The sequence below is a fragment of the Pseudonaja textilis genome, chromosome 7 (genome assembly GCF_049901715.1).
Source record: "Pseudonaja textilis isolate UNSWEBS1 chromosome 7, rPseTex1.2, whole genome shotgun sequence".
NCBI classification, from domain to species: domain Eukaryota; kingdom Metazoa; phylum Chordata; class Lepidosauria; order Squamata; family Elapidae; genus Pseudonaja; species Pseudonaja textilis.
In genome coordinates this window covers 48,395,215-48,413,212 of record NC_141996.1, presented here as the reverse complement: position 1 = coordinate 48,413,212, position 17,998 = coordinate 48,395,215, and the positions used below count along the sequence as shown (strand labels likewise).

General features: G+C 37.7%; 1 protein-coding gene across 1 annotated transcript; it reads left to right on the top strand.

The window, feature by feature from the left end:
• Nucleotides 1–122: 122 nt before the first annotated feature.
• ADAMTS1 (ADAM metallopeptidase with thrombospondin type 1 motif 1) lies at nucleotides 123–16,110 on the top strand. The gene is made up of 9 exons (XM_026700634.2): nucleotides 123–2,486; nucleotides 5,098–5,444; nucleotides 6,072–6,204; nucleotides 7,701–7,868; nucleotides 11,255–11,541; nucleotides 12,154–12,337; nucleotides 12,425–12,597; nucleotides 13,039–13,214; nucleotides 13,484–16,110. Exons 1-9 carry the CDS (start codon nucleotides 1,877–1,879, stop codon nucleotides 14,217–14,219), a joined length of 2,814 nt encoding a protein of 937 aa, XP_026556419.2. The 5' UTR covers nucleotides 123–1,876; the 3' UTR covers nucleotides 14,220–16,110.
• Nucleotides 16,111–17,998: the final 1,888 nt, after the last annotated feature.

The following is a 17,998-nucleotide window of genomic DNA, read 5'->3' as shown; positions in this document are numbered from 1 at the left end:
GATCTTGTTTAAATATATTATCCTTGTCCAACAAGTAATAAGCAAAAATAACAGATGAACAAAGTTGCATCTAATGAAATGAAACTCTGAAAGAAAAACTTGACAATTGAGATGTTCAGTCAAAGGGTTTTTAATATAGTGCAGATTATTTGGGAGGAAGGAAAATACTGTAAAAGTGATGGAAAAAGGATTATAATGAAAGAATGAAAGATAAATAATTATTGCATGAAAAAGACTGATTTATAACAAAAATATTAATTATACAACAAAAATGGCCAAATATATATTCAACTGTGATGCAAGAATAGTCGTGGCCTTTGGATCTAGGGAGCAAATCCCTACAGGCAGATGGCAACAGTAAAACGTGGTCTTTGTACAAAGGCCAAATGAAAAAAAAAACACCACTATGAATATTACTCTCATGTAGAGATGATGCAATAGAAAACTTTGGAACCAAAGCTTTACTTATTCCAGACGTGTCTGGGGGAAGAATCTTTATCCTAAGTCTCTAGAAGCCTATCTTAACTGGAATGGGGGAATGCAGAAATCATGCAATCAAAACAGAAAGTCCAAGCCTGATGCATACAAAGAATTAAGTGGATTAGCTGTACTGCTAGAGCTTGTTTGGAAAACTGTACCCACATAAATGTTTCTGCTTAAGTTATCTAAAAAGTATAGGCTTCCAATTGTATGGGTATGTAACAGTCTATACATGCAGGCTATAATAGTACAGTAGGTACAATGAAAACTTTAAAGGGAAATAACCTACAGATAACTCTCTGCTTACAACTAATCAAGGTCTCCTTAATACATGCTATTCCTTTAAACTAGTAAGTTTCTTGGAACCAAATAATAAAGAGCTTTGTTTTTAGGTCCAAAACAGAAGGGTGTAAATATTGTGCCTTGGTCCCCCAATGCTTTCTTCTTTGAAACATTTATTACCCAGTGTTTTACTAGGTGAGATGAACACAATAGAAAGTCACTTCATGTGGTGGATACCTATGAATGCAGGACATGCAGTGCCCTCACGTTCACCTGTTCTATCACTGATGTATATTGAGCAATTGTGCTACTATGGCCTTAGCTTTCCAAGTCTTTCCCGAAACGTACAACCATCTATCTAACGTGTAAAATATCTCGTATTTTTTCATTTGTGCTCTGCTGTCCTAAAAACCTTGGCTCTCAAAAGGGCTTGGAGTAGCCAGGGCGGTGGAAGGAAAAAGGATCTGGCACAGAACTGGATGGAAAGGATTCAAGGAAATCTCCTCCTCCTGGAAAAAGAAACCGCAGCAGCTCCTACGCGGAAAACTTGAGGAGCGTGAGCTGTACCGAGGGAGAGTAAAAGGACTGCCAGGCCGGGTAGCTTTGGGGGAATAGTAGCTTGAGCGAGTAAAGTACCTATTTCCCCCCTCCTCAGCTTATATGTTCTCCCATTTCGGGAAGCCTAAGGCTGTCTGACCGCCAAAAAGAGACGGGCAGGGACACGGTTGCCTCTGACTTTACGTACAAATGAGCTCAAGCTGATTCCCGCCTCCAAGACAGAGGGGGGAAAGGGGGGCCTGAACGTTCTCCTTATAAGTGCAAGCGCGCGTTGCCTTCGCTCTCATACTCGAGGCGAAGAGCCGAGGCTGGTTTGTCTCTGGTTCTCCTTCAGGACTTTGCCAGTGAATTCAGGGCGCGGAAGGAGCCCTACAGCGCTCTTCTAGTCCGCCTAGGCCGTTACAAGCAGCGCATTTAGCTCGCCTCTAAAGGGCTCGACAGACGTTCTGCCCGCTGGTGCTTTAAGGCGCCATTTGCTTGCCATTTGCAACGTTTTCAAAACTCTCGTACTTCTTGTTCATTTTCCTTTCTATCGCCTCGCGCGCGGAGGTGCAGCATGAAGGGAGCTAAGGCATGCCTGGCGCTGAGCACGCTTTTGCTCTCGCTGGGTGCTCGAGGCAGCCCTTCTTCGCCCCAAGAGGAGGAGCTGGTGGTGCCCGTGAAAGTGGATACAGGCGAGCGGAGGCGAGCGGCCGACGAGCAGTTCTACCTCTTGGACGCCTTTGGCGAGCGCTTCAGTTTGGAACTGAAGCCCGACGACAGCTTTTTAGCTCCGGCTCTGACGTTCCAATATGTTGGCAGCCGCCCCCAAGGCCGGAGGGAGGAAGAGGAGTCCCACCAAGCGCTCGGCGCGAACTTAGCCAGCTGCTTCTATTCCGGCACGGTCAATGGGGATCCGGCCTCGGCCGCAGCGCTCAGCCTCTGCGGAGGAATCCGCGGCGCCTTCTACCTGCGCGGCTCAGAGTACCTCATTCAGCCGGCTAACGTCTCCCAGGCTCCAGGAGGGGAGCAGCCTGAGCTGCACCTCCTTAGCCGTTCTCGGCAGAGCCGGGTCCCCCGTGGCAGCGGTACGAAGTGCGAGGTGCCCGACTCCAACGAAAGTTCGGCCTCTGAAGGGCGGCCGCACCGAGGAGAAGAGCAGCAACCGGACTACGCGACCCGCGCAGGTATTACTCTCCCTGCACCGCACCTCTCTTCACCGCCCTTGTCCGAGCAAGGAGCTTAGCTCTGGGAGCAGCAGTGACGATGCTGCACGGCACGCATGCGCCCCAGACACAGGGTTTTCAGTGCGTTCGGAATGGTCCAAAAGCCACATTTCGACGTGCTGCTATTGGTCACTCTGAAAGCTGAGGTCATAAACGGAGGCGTTAAAAAAAAAGTACTAGATTGAACTGAATTTCGTGGCCTTTCTGGCTGGAAAGCCGTGGGATAGGGAGGCGCTGTTGATTCGGGGTATCTAGGGTAAATTAGTGACTTCTCGAGTCCAGCTATTAGGAGGGAAGTTAAATATTTTGATTGCAGTTAACAGCTTCCCAAAAGTTCCAGGATAAGGCCTTATGAATGGGAGCAAATCAGGTTAAATACGTGGGATTAATGTTTTTCTATAAAGGCAGGAAGATACTTGGAGAAGTCTCGGGTGTGGAGCTGCCTTAGGCTAAATACGATAGAATTTGAAATGACGATTAGTGAAAGACATTTTGTAACAAGCATTTCGGACGTTACTGGTTGATGACAGCTCGTGCATACTTACTCCAGAGTGGTCCTTCTGAACCTGTAGTTTGTGAGATGCACCCAATAAATGAGCTTATGATACTTAAAGCAATAAGGAAAATGCAATCACAAAACAAGAATGTCCTGCATGGAAAACGGGTGCCTGAATTTGCATCACATGGTTTACCAGATTCACCCTAGTTATCTGGATTCAAACGGTGCACTGCATATATGTTTCATATACATGGGTCTGTAGATTCATGGTAAGCTGAAATATGATTAGCTGGTTTATGGTTTAGTTTGTCAATTCAAACTTTGATAATGTGAATACTGTAGCGTATAGCTGGTTAAAGGTAATATGAAATACCCTGGCTGAATATAATGTAATGTCTCCTTAGAATTCCACTGAGTTACATGCAGCAAAGGAAAGAACACATAAGATTCTACTGTTATAACATTGTCAGGCAAAGGGCAAAGTAGCAATTCAGTTAAAACTTGGTTTGCATGTCTAGTTTACAATGCTTTACTCACTTTCTAAAAAAATTGATAAAAAGTGCACATTCTTAATGCAATGGATTTCCCTTAAATTAATGCCTTAATCTTATACTGAATCTGTAACATATGCATGTCAGTTTTGGAATACATTCTGTGGAATTGCTTGGGGCTTACATTATCAAGCAAGCTTCTTTGGGATTAGATTGTAATTTGTAAATAAAAATATATCAGATATATTAAGTATGCAATTTCTAATCAATTTCATGGTGCGTTTCACTAAAATTTAGGCTGGTATTTTAATTGGGAAATCTGGAGTTATTCACTAATTACTTTCAGTTCCATTGGTGAGAATCAGTACCCAGAATCTAGGCCCTACTTGAATAACCTAAGGAGTTTACTTGCCCATGTATATGAGACTGCCATAAAAAATCCTAGAAGGCAATGTACTTCCATATTTTTGGCAAGAAAACTAGATAGATGTGTTCATGTAGTCATTATTCACACAAAGGTATCGTAAATTTTCTTTAATCTGATGCCTTCTATATATATTGGATTCCAGCTTCCAGAATTGATAGCCATTGGCCCTTCTGCCTTGGAATTGTAATAAATATTTGTAGGATACTAGTTTGGAGCATACTTGCAATTAAAGACGTGCAATATTTACCAATCTTGGAACAAACAATTCTGAAGATTTTTATGCTGAACCTCATCTAGGTTATGCTGTTTAGTGCTGATTCAAGGACAGTCCACTATCAGTTCCTCTTGAAATCAACTGTTTAATATTGTATTTGGCTTCTCATGTAGAAAGCCACAAACATAAAATATTAATATATAATATTTGCATGTGACAACAAACATTATTATGGGAAAGCATATTTTTCCTTTTTAATAGAGAAGTCTCTCTTAAGATGAACTGCATTCTTGATTAATTCATGAACACATTTGTGTAGTTACCTCAAAAGCCAAATAGTATTGGTTTCTTACGCTCATTCTTCTAGGATGATTTTTTTAGTTCCCAATCAAATGATATCCCTGAATAGCTTCCATTCAATTTCAGGCCAGGCATAAACTTTGCCAGACCTGGACAATGAGACACCTACATAACTGAAGTACTTTTAGTTGCAGCAAGTTGAAACTCCTTTCTATTTGATTACTAAACAGGAACTGGAAACCGGAGAAAGAAAATGGGAGTATTTCCCTTTCCATGCCCTGGGGAAATTTTGGATCAGATCCATACAAAGTCTTTCATTTCAGTAATTTTAATATTTAAGGATGATGGCTATGAAAATTTATTAGCAGTTACGATTCATGTGGAAAATCCTCAATGGAAATATTTCTTAATAGGCAGCCTGAGGATTTAACCCTTTGTAGTAGGGTTAACATTCATTAATATTCTTTAGGTTTTTTTAAAGTTTTATTTAAAATGAATCAAAAAGAATGGACTGTTTAGATAATCTTTGTGCTTCCCATTCTGTCTTGGCAGTGGTTGATGATTATGATTTGGCAGTTGTATAAATACTGTTAGGAAATATTGGTACTATATATTTCTTACATTTTACTTTTTTAATATAGAAAATAGACATATAAGGAAGAAAAGATTTGTATCGAGCGCCCGCTATGTGGAAACGTTGCTTGTAGCAGACCAATCTATGGCAGAGTTCCATGGCAGTGGACTGAAGCATTACCTTCTCACACTCCTGTCTGTGGCCAGTAGAATGTACAAGCATCCCAGTATCCGGAACCCTATTAATTTGGTGGTGGTGAAAATAATAGTCATCTATGATGAGCAGAAGGGGCCTGATGTATCTTCAAATGCTGCTCTCACTTTAAGGAATTTTTGCAACTGGCAGAAGCAACATAATCCTCCCAGTGACCGGCACGCAGAACACTATGATACTGCAATTCTTTTTACCAGACAGGTAAGGCAAAATACAGGAAAGACTGGATATTTATAGGTTCCAGTTGATGTAATTTGAACTTTCTTCAGTCAGTAGATTCAAAAATACTTCTTTACTTTTATGTTTTTTAATTTGAAATATTTTAAACAGTGTGTCAACAGTGTGGTTTCTTGGAATGATCTGGTGCCATGAATTTAATTTGTTATACCTTTAATAGTGTTCCCCATGGAAAAAATAAACAAAAATATTTATTGAGTGTTTGATTAGGAAGCTTTAATGTTACATGACCATGAACATCCACTTTCTTTCAAGCATTCAGAAGATGTCTCAAGTCTCTCCCTTGACAAATAGCTATAAAAATTGAATAGAAACTATTGTTATCATTTAAAATGTGAGATAATGAAATAGTTTACTTAACTAATTCATAGAAATACTACACTAAACATCTGTTGTAGCATGGTTGTAATAATACTGCAGTCATCATCATCTGTTCTTAATACATCTTCCATATTGAATGACATTTTTTTTTATTTTTGAAGACTGTTATGCTCTTTCCATTATAAAAAGGCATATTGCCAAAATAATTTCATTCTGTCAGACAAGCTCCTGTCCCATTTAATAATGAAAGTACATATTTTCTTTTTATAGGATCTCTGTGGGGCCAAAACATGTGACACTCTTGGGATGGCTGATGTGGGAACTGCTTGTGATCCAAACCGCAGTTGCTCTGTCATAGAAGATGATGGCTTGCAAGCTGCTTTTACAACCACACATGAATTAGGTAATTGAAATTCAGGGGAAATTTGTGGCAAACGTATTTGTTTTAAAAACATGTCTTATCATATTGGTCTGCAGTTAAGGCTTTAAATCAGTTGTTTCTTGCAGTTACTGTGGTCTAGTTCTCACCATGGTGCCTAGACTCTGCCACGTCAGACAAAAGTACTGGCTTCAGTCATTATATAATAAAATTTCAAATGTATGAAATCTAGATCGAGGCAAAAGATTAAACCATAACCTTTCTCGTAGACAGTGATTCTCAACCTCAGCGACATTAAGATGAGTAGATTTCAACTCCCAAAGCTGGCTGGGGAATTCTGGGAGTTGATGTCCACATATCTTTAAAATTTTGAGGTTGAGAAACACTATCCCAGAATGTCCCAGAGGTTTTTTTTAATGCATCATCATTCAGGTATATTCCACTTATAGTATAAACCATCAGAAGTCCAGGTTTTACCAACATTGGGACAAAACTGTGAGCTAAAGTTTCTCAGTATATGTGAAAATGACTACTGATATGATTACTATTGTAAAGTGATATATTTCAGTGACAAAAAGTAAATGTAGGTTTCAGAGGGAAAGAAGTGCCTGAGACTTTTAAAATACACCCAAACAAATCTTGTGTGTTAAGTTGAAACCTTTGTATATGATTTATAAACCACAGTTTAAGTTCAGAAAAAAGAAAGAAAAAGCTTTAAATTATCATATGGAGTAAAAGAGGTGAGCGTTGGCTTTATTTTTTGATATCAGTTCTTACAAGCCAGCATAAAAACACAATGCTTAAAAGAAAATTAAGCATACAATATAATATTAAAGTGTGACTATAAGATTTCAGTACTATGATCCATCAGATTCCAAGCAATGTAGAATTTAAAAATGCATAATAATACAGTAAATTATTTAATAGTTTACATTATAATTACATAATATTACACAATACACAATGTATTACATAATAATTCCTGCCTAAGCAGGGGTTGGAGTAGAAGACTTCCAAGGTCCCTTCCAACTCTGTTTATTCTGTTCTGTTCTGTTCTGTTCTATTCTATTCTATTCTATTCTAATCAAGAATAGCTTCAAACAAAATTAATATTGTCATGTCCCACTCAAACCAGAATTAGTCTCACAGTCCTCCCATAAAGCCACTCTTGACAAACTTCCAAAACTCCATGAAAGTAAGGGCCACTTATGGACAACAATTCCATTGAAAGGGACCATACAAAAATGAGATCTTCAGCATGATGAATGAGGGACTTCAGCAGGGATTCCTTGCTTACTCATTTTCTATAAGTGTAATCTATCTGAGGTAGAAGGCATCAAAGATACCAAGTCCTCAAACCATATAAATAGATGACAATCAATGGCTTGAATAGAACTCAAAATAAAATATTAACTAATATCAGTGTCACATAGCCATGATAAGTCCAACTAGTAAGTTCCCACCATACTGCAAGTTTTAGTGTGTGATGAGTTCATTGCTTTTTTCTTTTCTTTTTAAAGGCCACGTGTTTAATATGCCACATGATGATGCAAAGCAGTGTTCCAGTATTAATGGTATAAATAGGGATTCTCACATGATGGCATCTATGCTTTCCAACTTGGATCGAAACCATCCTTGGTCTCCATGCAGTGCATACATGATAACTACCTTTTTGGATAATGGTCATGGTAAGTTTTAAACATGCTGCTTATATTTCTAACTGAATTTCATTCAAGATGCTGAATTTTAATATTAGAATTAATTGCATTAAAATATTCTAGGTATTTCCAAATCAGTTAGAATAACATTAAATTGAAGCCACACAAAGAAGATACCATGTGGCTCTGTCCCAAGAAGTTTATTTTAGTCCAGAAGAAATGAATGATACCTTCATAAAAAAGAGTAATCCCACTGATAGACCAGTCATAATAATAATTTGCATATAAATGGCTGGATCACTAAATATTAGAAGGCTCTAATTTAGAATCATAGGATTGGAAGGGTCCTTAGAAATCTTCTAGTCCAACCTCTTGCCTAGGTAGGAGATCATATTGGATCTTGGACAAATGACTATTCACTCTTCCAAATCTTTCCCAAATGCCATAATGTTCTGTTCCTGGAAACATTGGTCTAACAATGGAAATAAAATGTCTGGGTGATAAAGCTTACCACTTGCTTATGTTCAAACATAAGGAGCCATTTAATGTTTGCAATTAACTATCAAAATCTTTCTGGTAAGCATTAGTAGGTTGTCAATTCCAATATTTGTTTCCAGCATTTCTAAAGTGGCAAAACACATAAGTGTCCAGTTAAGTGTCTTAACTTTGAAGAGAAGCTTTCAGTTATAATGAAAGGAGAGGGCTCCCCCCTCCTCAATAAGCTGCTACTGAATTCACTATATGTTGGACAATTTTTGTCCAGTATCTCACCTCCCTTTTTGGGAGGAAGGTGGTAGAGAAGGTGTTTGGGGAACAGCTTCAGAGCATTGGAGGAAGTGGATTTTCTGGTCCTTTTCAGTTAGGATTCAGAATCAGGTGTGGAACAGAAATGGCATTGGACATACTTATGGACAACTTCTAGCGTGGATGAGATGAGAGTAGTGCATCCATCCTTACCTTACTTGACCTCTTGGCAGCTTTCGATACTATCAAACAGAGGTTGGAATTCTACAGGTTCACACCTATTCACTAGAACCGGCTGTTAACATTCTACACAGTTTGGAGAACCAGTTGTTTGAAGAAATTAGTGGCCTAATCCTGTAAGGAAGGCAGGAAGGAAACATTCTGGTGTTGCTTACAGAAACTTCTCCTCCATTAACTCTTTTACATTCTTGGCAGGACTAGACTTCCTGTCTCTGGAACTTCTCTGGAGTTTTTTTTTTCCTCCTTTGCTGGTACTTTGTTTGTGTGGAGTGACCATTCAAAGTTACAATGGCACTGAAAAAAGTGACTTATGACTGTTTTTCACACTTATGACTGTTGCAGCATCCACACAGTCATGAGAGGCCAGGCAAGGAGATGTGTGCCTCAATGTGAGTAATGTTGAGTTGGCCATGCCCAGCTAGTCACATGACCACCAAGCCATGCCCATCTACTAAGCCACGCCCACAGAACCGGTTATTAAAAAATTTGAATCCCACCCCTGCTATAAACCATTGTATCATTCTGGATTGGCTTATATCAGAGATGGTATTCAGCAGGTTCTGACTAGTTCTGGAGAACCAGTAGCGGAAATTTGGAATAGTTTGGAGAACTGGTAGCGGAAATTTGGAGTAGTTCAGAGAACTGGCAAATGCCACCTCTGACTGGTCCTGCCCTCATCTATTCTCTGCCTCCTGAGTCCCAGCTGATCAGCTGGGTCTTTTGTTGCCCTTCACAGGAGAACAGAGCTGGAAAGCAGGTTAGTGGGGTGGAAAGGAAATTGAGATTTTACAGTATCCTTCCCCCAGGAGTAGGGAGGGAATGGCAATTTTGCAGTAACCTTCCTCCAGGAGTGGAGTGGGAATGGAGATTTTGCAGTATGCTTCCCCTGCCATGGCCACCAAACCAAGCCATGGCCACCAAACCAAGCCATGGCCACCAAACCAAGCCATGCCCACAAAAACAGTAGTAGTTTTTTTTTTAAATCCCACCACTGGCTTATATGGCTGGAGATGGGCAGCATGGTGTTATGCAGGATCATTTCTTTCCTTCACGGCTGATTCCAGTTGATGATTCAGGAGGAAATATCCTGCCTTCAGCTGCTATCATGTGGATGCCACAAGTTTCATTGTTTTCTCATTTCTTTCTTTTCATCAGGCCATTGGGTAAGCTTATACATTGCCACAGGGTGAAGTATATCTAATTGTATATTTCTACATCTGGCAAAATAAGCAACGCCATGAATATTTTATCCCATGGTGGAGGCTAAGGGAAAGAACAGGCTTCATCTGAAATTCTACTTATTCTACTGATTTGAAAACTATGCTATCTTTGGTGCCTGGTTGAGGTTACACTACCTCAGACAGATCCAATACATAATAAGAGGGCCCTTCTAGTTTCATAATTCCTTTGCAGGGAGCAGTCATGGTTAGGAGGGTGTTTGAACAGGTTCGTCTTGGGGTTCGTACCCCAAGTGTACCTGTTTCTAGATCCTCTTTACAGTCAGACACTCTTTACAGTCAGTCTTGCCCTAGACCAGGGTATCAAACTTGGTTCTATTGAGGGCCACATCAGGGTTGTGATTAACCTTGGAGGGCCAGGGTGGGCATGGCCAGGGTGGGCATGGCTAGCTCTATGTCACTCGTTTGGGGGTGTCTGTAGTGGCTGGGTCACCCTGCCAGAGAAAACGGGCTCCCAATCTCCATTTTCGGCTGGGATGGCCTCCTGCAACGCTCTGCCAGCAAAACGGAGCTCGAGAAAGCTGCACGCAACCCTCCTCTGTTTTTGTTAGAAGAGGCACTGTGGGCCTGTCCTTCATTATTTCCAGGGCAGCTCTGCAGACCAGATCTAGACAGCCCACAGGCTGCATCTGGCCCCTGGGCCTTGAGTTTGACACCCCTGCCCTAGACACTTCCATCTTTCACTGCTGCAATGTGCTTCCATTGAAAAGTATCTCGTATAGAATGCAATGACACAGTCAGTTATATGAACTCCTAGGACAATATATGTTAAACCTCAGCTCCTCAAGTTGCATTGGTTGCTAGTTTGTTTTCAGGATATTTGGATATTTATTATTATGGTCTTTTATATCCATATTTGTTGTTTTTCTACTCTCACTTTTTAATCTATTGTTATGAACTGACCAGAATTGCCTTGGGTGAGATGGAAGGTTATATAAATTGGATGGATGGATGAATAGTATGCAGTGCTGAATTATGTGGCCTACCAAACATACTTCATATAACTTTATATTTATAAACATTCTTTAAATTTAAACCAGAAAAGTTAATAGACTAAAATTTCTCTTGTAAATTAATGTGTCAGGCATTTGAATAGATATATTCTAATTTCTATCATTTTTCAAACAGTGACACTACAATATTTAAAGAAAAGATAGTCAAAAGTCACAATATGGTTTTCTTTGTTATTTCCAGGTGAGTGTCTGCTGGACAAACCTCACAAGCCATTGACGTTCCCTTCTGATCTTCCTGGCACAATGTATGATGCTAATAGACAGTGCCAATTTACATTTGGGGAAGAATCCAAACATTGTCCTGATTCTGCTAGCATATGTACAACTTTGTGGTGTACTGGTACTTCTGGTGGAGTGCTTATGTGCCAAACAAAACACTTTCCTTGGGCAGATGGCACCACGTGTGGAGAGGGAAAATGGTGCATGAATGGCAAGTGCGTTAATAAAACAGACAAGAAGCTATATGATGTAAGTTGTTGTTTGCTTGTAGTTGAGTAAGATGAAAAATATTCTGAGTTATTCAGGTTTAATTTTTAATTTAACAAGATATTTTTTAAATTTTGCTTTTAAATTTTTATTTAATAAAAATTTTATTTGCTTTAAAAGTGAATAAAATTTGACGCACCATTTGATGATCATTGCAGAAAAATATTATCAAAATTGTGTTTAAAATTAATTTGCCATTCAGTAATTAATAATAAAAGTAACAAATAAGTTATAATAAACAATTATTGTATCTTTTTTGGTGATCTACCCTGGAATGATCTACAAATGAGAACACGTTTTGTACCGCAGATTTATCAGAAATACCTAGTATATGTGTATTGAGAAGAAATACCATTAGATTCAATATGTATCAGTTATGACTAAAAGTGCATATGCTTTATTACTCTTTGCTGGTTTTGAATAGCATGAAAGGGTGTTGTTTTACCTCGCAAGCCTAAAGCCCTACAATCATAATACACATTACGTAAAGAATAGGATCATAACTATTTCTAAATTTTATGCCACCCTCCACTTATAAAATGCTTTTACAAGTTGTTTCAATATGGACATTTGTTTCTGTGTTTCGAATTGTAGATTCCTGTTCATGGAGGCTGGGGCTCATGGGAAGCATGGGGAGAGTGTTCACGAACATGTGGTGGAGGGGTGCAATATTCTGTGCGAGAATGTGATAGCCCAGTTCCAAAGAATGGAGGAAAGTACTGTGAAGGCAAGCGTGTGCAGTACAGGTCCTGTAATATTGAAGATTGTCCAGAGAATAGTAAGTTTTACAGTTATTTTATAAATGCAATTATAAAATAAAACTTGAGTCTCCTAAACCTGATCACAGTGTCTTTGCAATTTACAGCCAAAACTTTCAGGGAGGAACAATGTGAGGCTCACAATGATATTTCCAAATCTTTTGGAACTGGCCTTGCAGTGGAATGGATACCTAAGTTTGCTGGAGTCTCTCCCAAAGACAGATGCAAGCTGGTTTGCCTTGCCAAAGGCACTGGATATTTTTTTGTTCTTCAACCAAAGGTGGGTGCAAGTGCATATCATATACATCAAACTCTTTATATGGATGTATTTGTTAACTTTGACTGCTGGTAGAATTTCTGTAATAAAGTAGCATTTGGCCACTTGCTGCCATCAGCTGTGATCATTCTTGGTATTCTAGCAATGTATAGTAATTATTAAACATTTTACTTCCAAAAAGCACTCAAACGCTTCTGACTTGGTTTCCATTATGAAATTAACTAACAAAACAAGTATAAAAACCTTAATTTGTGATTCACAAATCATAACGAAATCATAATGGCACTATATCATAGTCCACATTAACATAATATATAAACCCTAAGGACACTTTGATTTTAAATGAAAGTTAAAATAGATTAACTGACTGGATTTTTGTTCAGTATTTTAAAAATTTATGATAAACTTTGTATAACTTCTAATCAAGTCTTCCTTGCTTTAAAGGTGGTAGATGGAACTTTATGTAGCCCAGATTCCACTTCAATCTGTGTTCAAGGGCAATGTATAAAAGCAGGATGTGATCGTGTCATAGGATCCAGTAAGAAGTTTGATAAATGTGGCATCTGCGGAGGCAATGGATCTACCTGCAAGAAAGTATCTGGAATGTTTTCTAACATCAGGTGTGTTTTCACATTTTAGGAGTTGTTACCCTACTCATTACCATGGAAGATTTATTTTTTTCATTTGAATTGTTTAATGAAATCACTATAGGAAGCAATGATTAATATTGTAAATGAACTGCAGGTTTTATGGTATTATATTATTTTAGTTACAAAGTTTTCAAGATACATTACTTTATTATAAGATTCAACCTAAGTTCTTGCCCGTGATAGGAGTCCTTAATAATTAAGAGGTGCTGGTATTCAACAATAGCTCTTCTTTCTTATAGACCTGGTTACCAGGATGTTGCTGTGATTCCTGCTGGGGCAACAAACATAGAAGTGAAGCAACGAAATCATAGGGGGACACGGCAAGATGGAAGCTTCCTTGCACTCAAAGTGGCTGATACTTATATTCTCAATGGTGACTATACACTAACAACAATGGAGCAAGATATTACTTATAAAGGAAATGTTTTGAGGTATAGTGGTTCATCTGCTTCTCTGGAAAGAATTCGTAGCTTCAGTCCACTGAAGGAACCATTAACCATACAGGTCCTTACTGTTGGTGATTCATTTCGATCTAAAATCAAATATACCTATTTTATGAAGAAATCAACACAGTTGGGTTCAGAGGAGCCTATCAGTAAGACTGAATCTTTCAATGCAATCAAGGAGACAGTTTTATCTGAATGGATTATTGAAGAATGGGGAGAATGTTCTAAGTCATGTGGTACTGGCTGGCAGAGGAGATCTGTACAATGCAGAGACCTTAGTGGACGACCTGCCTCAGACTGTGCAAAAGAACTGAAGCCAAATGATGTACGACCATGTGCAGACACACCATGCCCACGATGGCAGCTAGGAAACTGGTCACTGTGTTCCAAGACATGTGGGAAGGGTTTCAAAAAGAGGTTATTAAAGTGCATTTCCTTTGATGGTACAATTTTGACACATGAAAACTGTGACCTTTCAAAAAAGCCAAAACATTTAATAGACTTTTGTAATGTTACACTTTGCAGCTAAACTATAATAGAAATCTAAAGCTATATATATAAGTATGTACGTATGTATGTATATTCAGACCAAAGCGCTGAAAGTGAGAGGTAGCAACAGTAATTTGTGTGTGGAAATTCAGAGTAGAGTCACTGAGATGGGACAGTGCAAATATTATTAGATGGTATTAAATCATGGAGTAGGAAGGAATCCTGTCAGTATAAACAGTAGATAAAAATGCCAGTTTAGTTGCCAGCAAATTCGGAAACACACATCTCTTAATCTTAGTTTTTTTACAAATTAAACAAAGTATGCCATGCCCAAAACAAATTTAAGGAAACATTGGCAGGAATAGCATTTTTTTTTAACTTCTGGCAATTTTATTGCACTGAAAAAATTCCTTTCCTGATCAAAGTGGGGAAATAAAAAGGCAGTTCTTTAATTATTGGTCAGGTCTTGCCTACCTCATACGTAACAAAACCCACATTATTTAAAGAGAGTTTTCAACTAAATTTCTAATGGAGGAGCAAAACAAGTAGTCCTGGATGCTTAAAATTCCAAACATTAGAATGTATTTAATCTTCTTAAGAGATACGTTGCAGTTCAAAGCCACATATTAGTTAGGAAGAAAGAAAGAACTACCCCAAATTTAATTCTCTTCCCTTTAACATATTTGTTCCAAAATCTAATAGACCTTTGGAACATACGCATAAATTTTATATGAAAGCTGGCTTCTTCATGAAATAATCCTGACAGGCTGCCATTTCACATACAGTAACAGTTGCCATGGTGGTCAGAAGTAACATGCTTACATACGACCTTTTGCAAACATAAAATTTCACTATAAATGGAACGTCTCTTATAACAGTTTTCCATATCCAAATTAATTCCAGATGTGCTCAACCAACATAGCCAAATATTATGCTGGTTGGGAAATACAAGACATAACAGTCACAAGATATCTGGAAGACCCTTAAGTTGTCTCATTGCATACAAAAACTTTACACTGCTGAAATCTCTTATAAAGCAGGGAAGATTAAGCTGCAGGATAGCAGGTCCATCCACAGCAGTTTTCCAGTATTTGCATATTTAAAATTATTTGGTAGGCTATAGACTATGAGAGAATGTGTCTCTTCATATGTATATAGTAAAGTGTATTACAAATGATATATACTTTATAAGTATTTATTTTTTTCCCTTCTAAGAAGGATTATAATTGATAACAAATGCATATACGGTCATGAATGTATTTATTTTTATATTTCTTGTCTAAAACAATTTCTTAAGTTATCACTTTTTTAAAGAAAAGACATATAACAAAATAGAGTATTTATGCAGTATAATATGTTATTAGAAATAATAAACTATGAATTTTTGAAATTGAGAGTTTTTGTTTTATATAAGTTTTTATCACATCTTCATAATAGCTAGTTTGATTTTATCACAAAGCATATGTTAAGATATACTTTGTACTTGCTAGCGCCAAGCAGCAGAGTAGGGTTAGAGTAAATTAAGATCTAGATATTCTCTTGTCCCGTTGGAATGCATGTTGTATACCAATTCACCATTAATAGGACCAGTGTTTGTGCTTATCTGGATTTAATATACATTCAAATTCAAGTTAAGTAATCTACTCCTAGTCACATTTTTGTTCCTTTGAATTTCATATTAAATCATACAAGGCAACCATTTGAAAATTAATTGTCTGGCAAACCATTTCTTTTTACCATTTTATAATGAAAGTGCACCTGTTTACCCCATATCCTGAAGTCTCAAATTCTTGCTATGAATTGTGAAAATTGGAACTCTATGGTGAAATAGTTCATTTGATTGATGCTGTTAAAAGTGTCTGTGCAGCTGGATTTTAATCTTTGTATATTACTGTTGTTCAGAAATAAATTGAAAATCAGATTATATGTTAGATTGTACAGAATTACATACTCTAGAAACCAAATTTCCCTAAAAGTATAAAAGAATCTCTGGGTAAACATTACTAGGGAGCATACAAAACTCAAAAGGTACACCATTTTCCTGTCCTGCTTGAAAATAAAACACTTGCTGTGATCATTCTAAATTTAAATATTTTAAGTTATGTTCCATAGTATTGAGGATCACATTTTGTTACTTTCCAAGGATATATCTTCATTTTTAAAAAATTTGTTTCAGACATGGAAAATCCTTTGATTGCTCTTTCTTCTCCTGCCCCACATCCTATCATCTTTCACATTATGGTTGAGTTCACACATTATGCTAACCTATAAGATGGCTTATTTTAGTTTTGTGCAGATCATAAACCAAATTACTGAAGTTTATAAACCATAACTTTTGGCTTTGTATGATGTATGAATCCAGCCTAATTACCATATTTTATTCAGTAATTCAATATTAAATCATATATTAGTGTAATAAATAAACCGTACCTGTCTATTTTTAAATATAAGCTTCTAAAAACAAAAATACCCATTTGTAAAACTGCAAATTACCACTTTTAACCAAGTGGCAGATTTTTGTTAGCAGGTAACCAGATTCCATTTAGAATAAGTGGTTATGGAAATACCCAGGATCCAAGACATGAAAGGTTTTGTGGGTTAAAAAGATGATCCTGGGTTACACCAACAAACAATTCAGCTCCAGCAGATCTTACATAATATGACAACATTAGATTGCTCTTGTAGGCATGCAGGAACTTGAACTTTATAGCAGCTGCAGTTCTGGGTAATCATGCAAAGTAAATTGGTCATCTCAGAATGAAATGGTAAGGCCATGAGTGGCCATTGCGAGCGCCTTCTGTTTCAGAAAAGATCATAAGTGATGTACCATCAGGTGTGTGTCTATGGAGATTCTCAGTCAACAGGTCATAGTTGTCCCAAAGATGCTTTTTCAAGAGGCAACTGGACTTCCTTATTTTTCTTTGAAGACATTTTGCTTTTCATCCAAGAAACTTCTTCAGAGCTGGAGAAGCTTCTTGGATGAAAAGCGAAATGTCTTCTTTAAAAAAAAACCAAGAAAGTCCAGTTCCCTCTTGAAAAAGCACCTTTGGGACATCAGGAGTGTGACAAAGAGTCTCCTGGATACAGCTTCCACTAGCTGTTTCAGCAGAAACTTAAGTCCATGAGGATGCCCAGCTCTTTCTGTGGAATAGCAGCCTATTTAAAACTGTTGATGCTATCTTAGACTATTGACTTCTAAATCAATAGCCATTCCATCTTGGTTGAGTCTTGGCATGGTTCTCCAAATCTACACCTTTATATTTTTCAGATATCAAATCAAAATTTCCATCATATCTTTCATTTATGCGGGAATATATACAATTTGGTATTGTGTGGATATTGATGATGGCATTTCTCAAATCAAGTGACCTCTCACATCTGCTTCATGTAGTATTTAAGAGGAATGAGATGCCACAAAATGTGACCCTCTTCTCCTTGCTCATGTTTTTCCATATCATGATATCTCATGCTGCCATGTCCCATATACACTTCTGTTCACTCGGAAATGAGCAGAACCATGTAAAAATGATTCCTTCGATTCCAACTCTCACAGACAAACCAGAAGGATACCCTGGGCGATGGTATTAAAAATCATTAACATTAATAATGCTCATTGGAATGGAATGTTTGTTAATAAATAAATGAAATAAAAAGAATGAGAGAATGAAATTAGGAAAGGATGGGAACATTTTAATTATTATTAATGAGTTATAAAAATTTAAGTGAAGAGGAATATGAAAGAAATATGAAAAAATTATGGAATTATTATAAGTGTTCCTAAGGAAGTATGATATCCCATTGAAAAGAAATGTTAAAGAT

Bases quoted from the DNA above. Each gene is read 5' to 3' on its own strand.
- ADAMTS1 (XM_026700634.2), top strand. From the start codon at position 1,877: ATGAAGGGAGCTAAGGCATGCCTGGCGCTGAGCACGCTTTTGCTCTCG. The intron at 5,445-6,071 runs GTAAGGCAAAAT...TTCTTTTTATAG, and splicing joins CAATTCTTTTTACCAGACAG to GATCTCTGTGGGGCCAAAAC. The intron at 7,869-11,254 runs GTAAGTTTTAAA...TGTTATTTCCAG, and splicing joins CTTTTTGGATAATGGTCATG to GTGAGTGTCTGCTGGACAAA.